Genomic DNA, 13,247 nt, shown 5'->3' with positions numbered 1-13,247 from the left:
AGTCTTTTCGCAGTTTCTAGTCCACACTTTTTACATTGTAGGTTTATCAAAGTATTAGCTGTGTTCATCTCACTAGAGAGTATGTGTCTGTTGCATTTGAGCGATTACAGCAAGTTAGTTCTGCCATAGCCAAAATGTAACTGCTGACTGAAAATGTGTGATAGGACTGCACAATTTTGATAACAAATCAAAAACCGGTTTTGATTAGGTTTGAAATCTGTGTTTAAAAAGTATGATTCTGTTCAGAATGTTCATTGCAACTCCAAAAGCAAAGACGATGATACTGAACTGAGAAGCTAATAGAAGAAAATTCATAGCTTTTTATGTAAAATGTGTAGCACTATATAATACAGTGTTTTATAGGATACTTGTTCTTTTTCATATGAATAATCTTGAAACAAGTTAATTGATAAATAGCAGCTACTCAATTATCAAGATAATTGTCAACTAATTTAGTAATTTAATTAGCACTCGATTAACATAATAATAGTTTTGTGCTACTTTGCACCCACTTCTGTTTTGTTTTTGTTAGTTAACAAGTGTTTTTTCCTCTTTTGCTATAGATACTTTTTAGATAAGAAAGAGGAAATGTTGGCCTCCAAGAATCATTGCAATAGAATCAAAATTAAAACTTAGCAAAAACACCAATTACTCAGTGAAACAACAGGGTAAAGCTATAAGACTACAACATTTTAGCAGTGACTGTGTGGTTATGTACAATGCAGCATTGACAAGAATAAATCGTGAGTGTATTTAAAGTGACTTTAGTGTATTATAATATCCCTGTAGTATGGTTATGCATTTAACCAAATGTATCATGATTTCAATTATTACTATGTTCAATTGCAAAAAATAATAAGAATAAAAACGCAAATAATTATCTTTTGCTCAGAATGGTAGGTGTAAAAGGGAAAAAAAAAAAAGTACTGTAACAAAAACTGTATATGTACTGTGCCAGTGTATCAGTAAGTAGATGTACTGTGCCAGTGTATCAGTAAGTAGATGTACTGTGTCAGTGTACACTATATTATGTTCCTGTGTTCCTAAAGAGTGTGCTTTCAAACTACACTGTCACAAAACTTTCTTTACAGGATAATTTTGACATTTTAGAAGAATCATCATTTTTGTCATAAACGAACATCACTACCATCACAGTAGTTCGGACCAATTCAAACATGTTTTGAAGTGCATGTGATTCTTGTATTAGTTTAACATTTCATATTTCAGTCTTTTCTTGCTTTAAAAAAAAAAAAAAGTTTGCAATACTTTTCCAAATCTCCTCCCTAAAATGCTCCAGCTTTTACCTTTTTATCACTAGACAAATATATTCTAATGTTGTGTTTACTCTGCTACATGAATGACAGTGATAACAGCAGATAAGAGCAGTAGAGTAGCAGTTTAGAAAAGGGATTTAGCTGTGACTTCCTCAGACTTGGTAACGGATGTGTTTAGCACATGTTTTTCATACTCCAGTAACAGCCACTGAGACAAGCTGCATCATATGACACGTGAAAATAGAGCAGGGATTTTCATCTCTAAAAGACACTGTGATAGTTCCATGAAAAATTAAGAAATTAAAGTGAAATATGAATTAACAGTGTAATCATGAATAGCCTCATTCATTAAACTCTGATGTTCTTTTACAACTTTAAGGATGCAAAGTACCATAATATGTTACTGTGAGAACTGTGCCTCTATACACTTTATCTTCCTGTATATATATTTGATGAGGTTGGCTTTATCCTGTCATTGTGGCAGATTTTTGTGCTCTTTACATTGGAGTGGCTGAACTAAAATATGTCAGTGGTTTTAGCTTTAGCAGCAGCAGCATTTCTAATGAACCTCAAACATTTCACACTGCACTTCAAACTCTGTCTGATTGAGTCGCATGTGAACCAGGCTTGCCACATGTACTTTCACATAAAAAGACTTCCTTAAACGGAAATTTCATCTAAAATTATTTATGTAAGTAAACTGAAAGTAATATAAATGTATTCAGTATAGGTTTTAGTACAGCCCTTGGTTTCCTATAAAGCTCAAACCTTTACATTAAAGCAACACACCATGTAAAATGTTGGAGGTGGTACATCACCTGCATGATTCCAGGGAAATAGAGTCATATTGTGAAATAATACAACAATAGGAACAACATTTCCATGGAGACTGAAGTTGAAGCCCTAGTCCAGGCTAAGTCAGGTTTGTGGAGTCCAAAATGATACAATACAATATTGTGTTATATTTTGGGCAAATCTTTACCAACTGTTTGCATGATTTAATGTCATTATCTGCTATTAGTGTTTGGTGCAGTTGTTTCACTTTTTGACTTTCATTGTGGAGTGTTAATTGCTACATCAACATGTAAAACAATAATTGAAAAATTATATTATGCTTCCATTCTTGTTAAATTAAGAGTTTTTTTATTAAAGCTGTCACATTAACTAGGGATGCCACAATAACCAAAATATTGTGATATCATCAAAAGTCTCACAATAATATCGTGCGCTGTCACAATATATTGAATTACAAGTTCCTTTGCTTAAATGCATGGTTTTATAGTAGCAACAGCTTATGAACATTGGGAACTACATATCCCATGATTCATTTCAGTGCAGACAACATGAAGAAATATGTTTTTTACTTGAATTCTTGGGATTATGACGGTAATAATTCACACCAAAATCTTGTAAAGGTATTTAAAAAGCAAAAAAGTGTCCCATCTACAATTACTTTAGCCTCTTCAAAATATCACAGTAAATATCGTACCATGAGATGCATATCATGATAATATCGTACCGTGAGATTTGGATATCGTTACATCCCTAATATTAACCTAAATCAAATATTGTTCAAAACATTCAAAAGGATCAGGACTAAACCACAAACTGCTGTTTCTGCTGTCCAAAGGACATTTGGACATTAGAGAACTGCTTTACTAACTAGGGACTAGAGCTGCAAGATTAATCGAAATCGAATCACGGCTTTAATGAACGCAATCAGCAAATTGCAAAGGCTGCAGTTTCTGAAGAACCATAATTTCCTTCACAAACCACAAAATACCCTGTCTTATTCTGCATAAAAAATGGTCACCTTGCAATTTAGATCCGTCCAAACATGTTCTGAAAGGTGATTCTTATTTTAGTTTGTCAGCTCATGTGTTAGTCTTTTTCTTCATTTTCTTGGAAACTTTTAAAATGGGAACAACATCTTTTAATTAAAGCATACATTTTAAATCTAATCACTATCGCAGTTAGATATTTTTCCTAAATCGCTCAGCGCTAATAGGGACTAAAACAGGGCATGAAGCTGACTGGCTGACTTTTAGAGTCTCCAAGTATCTAAGCACAGACTATAACTATAAATTTGTAGCATGGTTCTTCATCCCTGCTCCATCACATGTGTTTTATATGACCATTTAAAACCCCAGGCTCGTCATTTAAAACCTAAGCAGGGCGTTGTTCCAAGACGGTTAGCATCTTTTCTCCTCCTCCAGCCGCCTGTAGCTCGTCCTGCCCCAGCTGGTCCCACCGACAGAGACGCATTCCCAGACCCCCACAATGCTTTGGGGCACGGGGGTCATGGTGGGAGGGAGAAAGAGGGAGGAGGGTGAATTCCCCCGAGACACAGCCCAAAAGGGGGGATTGTGCTGACCAAGAGGGAGTCCTACCATGCACATACAGGATCAGTGGGATAAGTCAGCTGTTTTTATAATGAGAAAATCACATAGACTCATGTTCAGACTTGTATTTGTATGTGGTTAGTGCCCCGGCTCCCTTCAGGCGAGACTTCTGTTCGGCATCATCTTGTTGACAACTTTCTCATATAAATTAACTTGTCACATACTAACATAATGCAGTGTTCTCATCATTTATTATTACATGCACTGCTTCTTCAAAATCTTACAAAGCTTGTTGGAAATTGAACAGAACAGAACAGAAATGCTAATCAAATGTGTCTCAAAATTGCACTTTCTGTGGTAGCAGATCACAATTCATGTATACAAAACCTGCAAGCCATGTTTTGTCCTCTAGAGACATGAACTGCATGTGATTTTTTTAAGAGAGTGGTTTTGTAAGGATAGACGTGCTTCTCTACATTTTTATTGCTCCTTAATGTCTTTATAATTTGCATGGTTATAGCTCCATTATGTAACTTTCTAGCCAAAAAATAGACTACAATAATAGCATATTTGTCCATGATAGATGCATTTATTGCACTGAAATATTTATTGCACTGAAATACATACAATGCATTTGTGTTTATGCTGAGGGAGCTTGCATCTCCACAAACCCGACTCTTTATTTGCCTAATATTACACAGTATGGCATGAAACAATCTATCTCCATGGAGACTGTTTAGAAGTATAATTTTAACTTTATATTTCCATGGAATCATGCTTGTGACATGCCACCTCCAGAAAGTTACACACTGTTGCTTTTATATAATTTAGAATTGGTTAAATAAGTTATGACGAAGGGTGAACTTTGTTACATACCCTCTAAAACAGAACTAATCCAGGATGAGATCTGTACTTTTTCTATAAAACTAAATTTGGACCTTCAAGAGGAACTGTCTTTACAGTAGTTGTCCCCCAAACCCTGCCCTATTATGTATCTAATTGTATTGATTAAGTGAGTATTTGACAATATACATTTATTAGTTCTCCACCTTGTCACCAAAATTAGTGTGAACCAAACTTGTTGAGACTTGTCCACATCTGCTTGTCCCTTCAGGGGTGACTCGTTTGTGCTACTTCCTGTTGCCTATCTGATCCATGTCACTCCTATCATTCCTCCATCAGCCTTTTCTCCCTTTTACACTCTCTGAAGGCGAAAATTGACTCTGAACTCAAAACTCCAGGGACAGGACGCTTTCAAGGTGATGCCAAGTGGAGACAAAAGCAGAGAAAACGCAAAGGGGAGCTAGTGGTAGGATAAAGTTAGACAGGACAGAGGTGGGAACAACAGAAATATAGATAAAAAGGTTAAAAGAGGAATGGAGAAGAGAGTCCCCTGAGGTCTCTGTAGATGGTAACATGCAAGCATCGGTACTTCCTCACTACAGGACTTTATAAGGACAGTCAGACAAATAATAATAATGATAAAATATGTAGTTGCTCTCACTAAGCTGGGTGATATGGCACAAAAAAATTACACAAAAATTATAATTTATTCTTTCCAAGTCCTAACTTTGCTCTACACATGGTTTTATTGGCAGAAGATTGGCTCACCCCTATGATGATCACGGACAATTTGAAATGATTGGATCTCGAATTGATTAAAACTTAATTAATTGCCTAAGAATGAGGTGTGGTATTGAGTGACTGATGGGCCCAGAAACCCACATATAAGGCAGCCGTGGCAGTTTGAAATTGTGTTGATAATTTGACATATTAAGATTAAATACAAAATTCGGATTAGATTTTTTTATTTTTTTGATAAGCAGGGTGCTGAACACTTCCTGTAGATTTGAGTTGATCATTTGAATAGATTTGTCTAAAGAGTTTGAAATAGGATAATCCAATTTATTTTAAGTGTATTTGAAACAAGGGTGGTCATTTATGATCATTTATGAGCAAATCATCCTCCAAGTGGTTCAGAGTAGAGATTGGAATGATGATAAATTTATATTAAAGAAAATAATATGAAATCTATTTTATTTAACTTTGCATTTGTTGACTTCTTTAATAAAAGTGTAAGCAAATAGAATAGTGATATGATATTAATAAATAAAAAATATAGCTAGGTAGCAAGTGTATTTTCTGTGACTACAGCTGTGCCTAAAGGATACTCCGTGTTTTATAGAGCCAAGGCAGTGTAGTGCGCGCGTCATACAACAGTGAAGGGGGAGACTAAGAGAGAGGAAAGAGGAAGCGAGAGAAAAGAAAAGAAAGGGAGAGAGAGGTGGAGGTCAGGACTTTGAGCTGTTGTTTGTGAAACTGTGCGACTCGAGTTACTGTCTCTGAGGCCCCCGAGGTTCACTTCAGTCAGCGCCGCTCCACCACACAAGACAAGACAAACCTACATGTAAAATCGCTTTTCTAGTGTAATAGTGTGCATTTTATGACAAATTATAATTTCATTTGTTAAAGGTGTAACATTTCAGATGTGCTGTCTGCCACCTACTTGTTTCTATAGAAATGTCATTTTGTGCCTACATGTTCCACAGTTTTACATTACTTTTGCAATTATTCTGTCAGGTGTTTTTATTGCTGAAAATCCCTTGAAAACATATTACCTTATGATTCAAACTCAACTTTATTGCCATAATACAATATCACATCATGTCCTTGGAGATACAAGTTTGCTGTCATACTATCGAATATTGTAGACAAAGCAGGAGCATTTAGGGAGACAAGCAGCTGACGTACGCCCTCTACCTGAAAAGTGACAGTGCAACTTTAAAATCAAAATTTAGATAAGAATCCAGCTGACCCCCACTAAGAAGTCTAAATATTTATGTATTGCTCCCAAAAAGGCTCTTGTTAGTCTAGGTTTTAAACATCCATTCATCTTTTTAACACTTACATTTTCAACAAATCTGGAGCTGTTGGAGATAAACTGAAGTGCTGACATCAACATGCCTTTTTGCTTCAGGCCCCAAAACCATACTTACTTTTATTAAATTCATTATTGCAAACTTGGAATACCCACAACACCACAACCTCAACAGGTGGAAATTACTTAACCTTAAAAGTATATAGTTATATAATTATAGGTTATATTTTTTGAGTGTCATTACAAGTTAACTTTGTAAAAATTGTACTTTCTGCAAATTTTTGTTGTAAAACTAATTTTAAAATCTTACCAAAATACCCAAGTGTTCAGGAATAACAGTTTGCAAAGTCAAAATTCTTGAAGTTAAACTTCTTTCTATAATTTTTTTTTCTTATTTAATAATTTTTTTTTTTTTTATTGAATATGTGCCAATAGTCCTAAAATGCACATTGGTGTTGCTTGAGTGTTGCTTGCATTTGACCATGACCCTCAAATATGTAGTGGTTTTCCACTTGTTTCTGTAAAAGTGAAAGAATGCGTGTTGTTTTGGCTCAGCTCCGGTAATGCCTCTCATGTGACGTGCCTCAGAGCGATTCAGGCGTTTCAGCATTTCAACAAGTGCAGCAAAACAAGGAAAATGTGCATCTGATTTATATTACACTGTTGATCTTAGAAAAGGGAGTTCAACATGGAGATGCTTAACTTTAACAGACACTGTTATAGACCGTTATAGTATCTTTTATTCTTTTTGTGGTTTAATACTTACACCACTTGGCTGATCAAGCTTTCTATTAAAGAATAATTCTTCTAAAATTACATAATTCTTTGAGCAGTTCATTACAATTTAGACAGCTGTATTTGTACTTATAATTTAATAGATTATTAGCCATGTAACTTTTAATTAGTATAACTTTTTCAGTAGTCACTGGTTTTGTCCTTACTTCACTACTTTCTGTACGTTTGAAAACATAGAGAGAGTCAAGTCAAAATGAATGGCCACTCACCCTAACTAAAGCACAGATTAATAGTCTAATTAAGGTGTATCTTTTCTGTTGGAGGGTCTGCTACCTGCTACCGTATTGCTCTACCAAAAATGTACCACATGGCATCAAACTAACCTTGCATTTATTAAATTTCAGGTATTTTATTGCTAAAAACCTTGAAAAACATTCACTCTTACATTCTTACTGTGAGCAGGGTTGCCTCTCCACAGAACTGACCTGTAGCTGGTAGCGTCACCTGCTTGTAGAATGAAAGGTGTGAATGCATACTGACCCTCCACTGTAAAATGTATAGTGCATCTTTAATATGGAAGAACTACGGCAGAGGAATAGTATAGAATAGATAGTAGACACCATAGCCTAAAACCTAGAACTAAGCTACAAAATAAACCTGCACAAAGTAAAAGTTTCGGTTATGTCTTAGCAAGAACAGTGAATAGTCATTGGATTTAGTCTTTGTTTAATTGTATTAGCTGTATTTGACTAATGACATTAATTGATGACTTGGGATTAGGGGGCAGTGGCTAAGATAAGGAAGAAAGGTTGAAAGACCCAAACCAAATCCACCAGGTGCCCATTCCACGAGTGAGCAGCTGATAATGAGAAGAAAGAGTTTTTTTGTGTGGACTTGGGTTGTTCTGACCTCAAATAACCCATATCTGGTGCACTGATAAAATGTGACTTTTTCATCTTAGTCATGGAAAGACCAGAAATATGGATGGAGGTAACTAAAATGTTTTGGCAATATCTTTTCAACAATAAACAGGAGTTTGAAATATATGTTAAAATAGTGTATTTGTATGCTTTTTCTGAATCTTTAACTTTGCCGGGTTGCACAATTTCCATTATTGTTTAAAATAGACAAACACAGAAAAATCATGGGACAACGAAGCGCTGGATATGCATTTTGTAAAGTATATTTTTTTTGTTCTTGTGTCCCTCGGCAAGACATTTTCTGCCATAGCCGAAAAGGGAGGGCATAAAGAAATGTTTACCAAGATAACAGTAATAGTTGTAGAAGTCTATTGTCTTGCCTATAATAGATATTCATTCTTAATTTAATACTTATAAAAATATTGTTCCCATTGCCAACTGAAGCAGTAGATATAAAAGAGGTACTTCCTGGTCCCACGTGTTTTGTTTTCATGCACACTTAAAGATTTCATGAGGTTTTTAGATGTGCATTGGGCATGACCGCTACTGAACATGTCCTAGCCTGCTGAATATGGATGACTATTATGGCCATCTTAAGTGTTTTTATTTCTCTCACATAAAAAGTTAAGTGATAGGATACATTTGAAGTCACAATTAGCAAATCACGACCTGCCTGACAAAACAAAAGCTTTACTACTATAATTGCTGTGATATACAAAAACATAATTCAGTTCATTCAGTGTTTATTTATGTTGAAGTTTAATATAAAAAACAAATAGAAAAAAGCTGTAATATGTATTTTTGAAACATTCAGTCTCTCTGTAATAGCTTGTGAAAGAGCTAACTAGCATTACTCATTCAAGTTATTGGGTGTGAGGCTTTACTGAAGCCACAGCTGTCTTGGGTCAGAGTGGTTGGAGCTGGACTCGAACCACGTACCAACTAGCTCTCACACCAATAAATGTTGGTCACTCTGAAGGACAGCAAAGGATTATGGTCTATGAAGTTCCCTCAACTTGTATGTGTCAACAACAATGATTTAAGAGCAAGTCAATATATTGCATAGGTTCATTATTTTATGGACATTTAATACTGCTAAATTATTATCAATATTATTCTAAATTTGTCCTGTTATGGTCCTGATTTGAACCTAATAAAGTCCTGATCTAGACTTGGTTTGGTCCTGTTTTAGTCCTGGTGTAGTCCAGGTTTAATTTGAATGCTAGGAATGCATTAGGAAAGTGAGGGATAAGTTTCTGCAAAATGTAGTGTAGCTCAGATTGTATTTTTATTTTATTTTTTAAGACAAGTTGACATTATCACTCAAATAAAGACAATTAAATAAGGTCTTTTTGGATAAGGACATGTAGCTGCACTAATCTGAGCCGAAGCCTGTGGGAAATAGGTTGTGTGTGAATTAAAGGGTCAGTGATAGTCCAGGGAACAATAAGCACCAGATGGCCAGTCGCTCCACCTGCCTCCAGCGCCTTTGTTTGCCACCAAATGCAGCGGTTCTGACTTATGCCTTTTAAGTCCACACAGTTTCATAAAGAAGAATAAAACTACTCTGAATATCCATGGTGTAATCAGAAAGTAAAATTGGCATAAGATTGACAAGAGACTTTTGGTAGCCCTCCTTACATCCAGCTGTAGTAGTAGCAAGCAGGGATCCAACGATATTTAATAATATCAAATAATATTGAATCGTTCAATATTATGCATTCATATGTACACATTCATACACATTCGCTCAATATGCTCGTGTCCCTCCACGCGTTGCAGAAACTAAAAAGCTCCATAGAGGCTTACTGCTGGGTTGGGTTATCTTTCTCACTTATCATTTTACGCTGACCCAGGAATGACAAAAATATGAACTTTTAAATGCTCTAAATCCGCTTTTAGCTTTACACGTTATTAATCAAATGCACTCATAATTCACACGTGAATCTTTTTTCAGACACTATCTCATGAGTTTGACATTTGTAAGTAATATAACTGTTTGAGTGTGAGAAGATGGGAGAGCACTGTATCTGTTCAGAGTAGGGGAGGGTGAGGAGGAGCTACTGTCTGCGGCTGCTGGAGATGAGGAAGAGTGGTGCAGATACACATTATAAAAATGAAAAGTCTGATGGAGTGGATTTCTCCTAGCAGTCTAGCATAAGAGCATTACAAATACATTTCTTCTTAGAAAACAATTGTTACTTATTATAAATTCAGAGCTGTAAATTAATGAACCAAATGAACTTAAGCACATCACATATAAACTCCTTTACAGTAGTTGTACTACTTGTCATTTTTTTATGTTTTTGATGAGGAAACAACATTGTAACATAGATCAGAAAATAGCATAATATAGGCCCTATATAGGCACTATGATTGCAAAGTAAAATTTGACATTGTGACAATGCCTGAGACTTCTTATAGTATTCATACATGCAATAATAATAGTAGCAATAGTCCAAACAGTTTCATTAAGAATATCCAGGTTATGTTTGAGTCTCTGTCTATTTACAGTTTAGATTATGACAGCCCCTAGTATGCATACTTCTGGTAGTAGTCATAACTTGCTGTGGTCATGTAGTTGTTGATGTAATAATAGTAGTTGAAGGGAAGTAGTTGTTGTATGTGGCTATGCACTGGTGATTAAAGGATCAGACTTTATTAAGTAACTTCAGTATAATCTCTCCAGCATAATCTGCACATTAAAGATGCATAATATAAAAAAATTGCTAAAATGTGTTAAGGTTAAAATTATATATATATATATATATATATATATATATATATATATATATATATATATATATATATATATATATATATATATATATATATATATATATATATATATATATATATATATATTTATATTTTTTTTTTTTTTTTTTTTTAGCTTTTTATATACTAAAGGCATTGCATATACATGGAAAAATACTTTAGCCAACTTTTTCAACCATTTCATTTGCAGGTAAATTTTTGCATTTTAAAATGAATGTTGAATTCCGGTGCGAATGAACCATGACAACTTTATAGACCTTGCACTATTTTATATTCTAGAAATCCTTGCGTTTTTGAGTTATGTTCTCTGAAATTATTTTCCCATCTATTTTTCTAAAATATCTCGATAGTTTCACTTCTGTTTTTTTATTTTAGTTTTCAAACCACACATTTCAAACAACTTCCTTTTCACACGCTGGAGTCTACTGCATGTGTCAGACTTCGCTGGGCTCATATTTGGAGAAGCCCCACCCAGAGCAGAGTCCAGCTGTGAGTGACATGTGAACGCTGGTCCAGCATTTTTAAATATTAGAGAGGGGACACAGAGAGACAGTGAGGGCAGCTATGATTAAGGATTAGACTATACAGTTGAAAGGACAGTACTACTTATACCTTTAGGGTCCCTATAGAAGATGATGCATACAATATGTACTGATACCAAAACTGGCAATGGCCTTCTAATTTATGTTTTAAAAATCTGCTACAGTTGCTTTATGCATTAACTACATACCTATGTCCTACCTGCAGTTTTCTCTTTTGACACTTTTGGTACTACTCCTACTACTGCTCCTGTTACAACAACAACTACTACTGCTACTACAACTACTAATAGTACTACTACCACAACTACCACTACAACTCCTGCTATTACTAGTACATAGGAGACCACACACTGAAACTCTTTAGTGAAACTGGTGGTGACATTGAAAGCAGCTCTGTATAATGGTCTTCTGTATTCAAACTTACACAATGAAAAAGCTCCTTCGGGGATCAATACGACCGCACCTGACTCATGTATTATTCTCATAAAGCTCGTGTATCCACTTTGCTACATGTGGTGTGCTACAGTTCGACTTTGGGTCAGCTTTGTAACAAGGATGACTCAATAATAAAATGTTAGCGATGAATGAATATTACTTAAATAGAGCTAGCACTTGTAAAAATAATACTTAATATATAGTCTCTTAAAACATATTTATGGACATAGCTAACCCGCTGGCCACTACATTACAAATAGGAAGTGAGTACGGTGTGCTTCTGGCTCTATTGACTCTGGTTCCAGTTCACTTTGCATTGAAAAAAACGTTGTCCCTCTCTCTGTAACTGCTGCTATCAAACTCGTCATTTTGGTCTTAAAATATTAGTATTAACTACTTGATCCTGGGGTTTTTATTTCACAGTTTTATCTGTAAATCCTATTCCTCATATGGAACTTGCTCCAAATTCACACCTATAACTGCAGGCCTTAGTGAGCTTCATTTGACTGGAACCGACCACTTTATACCATCTATGGTCTGAACTCAGAGTCTGGTTATTTGAGCCAGTGCGTACAGTCTGCCACATGCTGTAGACTCTAACCTCGTCACTAACCCTGCCCTTTGGTGTATTTCAGGCACCATTCGTCCAGTGAGGAGGAGCTTTTATGACCCTTCCTCGGCCCCAGGGCAGGGCTGGCAGTGGGAGTGGGAGAATGACGCAGGATCGTGGACGCCGTACGACATGGAGGTGGCTATTGCCATAGAGACTGCCCACAGCCGCCAGCAGCCCTGCCTTGACCTCACGCCCCTCGGCTTCTGCTACCTCATTGACTACCAGAACATGACACAGGTGAGAGATGGAACAGGGCTGTATAATATGAGTTTATGGTGTTAAAAGTGTTTGAGGTCTAGGTATGTTTAAAGGCAAAATTGAGATTTATGCCATGTTATAAACATACCTCATCAAAAACATACCTGGAATTGTGTTTCATTCACACATGTTTGAGTAATCCTTTATTTAAAGTCTGCATAAATCTCTAAACCTCAGAATGCTCTATTTTACCTTGTGATGTCATGAAGTGGTAGTTTTCAAGTTAACGGCTCCTTTTACATTTTGTTCAGTAGAGATTGGTAGTTCCAGGGCTGAAATTATCCAAATGATTCTAGTAAAGGTGTATGGCGTTTAAAAACACAATGGAGCCCTTCCTACATTATCACAGGACATAAAAAGGTGGAACAGAGTTTTCTGTTTTAGAGAAGAACCTAACCTAGAACCTAAAGAGCCTAAATATGCACCACTCTAGGTATGTTTTTGATGAGGAGACAATATTTGAACAGATCAG

General features: G+C 35.6%; 1 protein-coding gene across 3 annotated transcripts in view; it reads left to right on the top strand.

The window, feature by feature from the left end:
- The window catches only part of LOC110159896 (E3 ubiquitin-protein ligase DTX1-like), a 38,797-nt gene that overhangs the window by 4,782 nt on the left and 20,768 nt on the right, over positions 1 to 13,247 (top strand). For all 3 annotated transcript variants that reach the window (XM_055158243.1, XM_055158242.1, XM_020924497.2), the window contains one exon: positions 12,540 to 12,754. In XM_055158243.1, coding sequence (XP_055014218.1) covers positions 12,540 to 12,754 — 215 coding nt within the window. The remainder of the gene's footprint in view (positions 1 to 12,539; positions 12,755 to 13,247) is intronic.

This window comes from Boleophthalmus pectinirostris, unplaced genomic scaffold, assembly GCF_026225935.1.
Source record: "Boleophthalmus pectinirostris isolate CB_2022bp ecotype Guang Dong unplaced genomic scaffold, ASM2622593v1 HiC_scaffold_22, whole genome shotgun sequence".
NCBI lineage: Eukaryota > Metazoa > Chordata > Actinopteri > Gobiiformes > Gobiidae > Boleophthalmus > Boleophthalmus pectinirostris.
The sequence above is the reverse complement of the archived record's forward strand: the minus strand, read 5'-3'. Positions and strand labels throughout refer to the sequence as shown.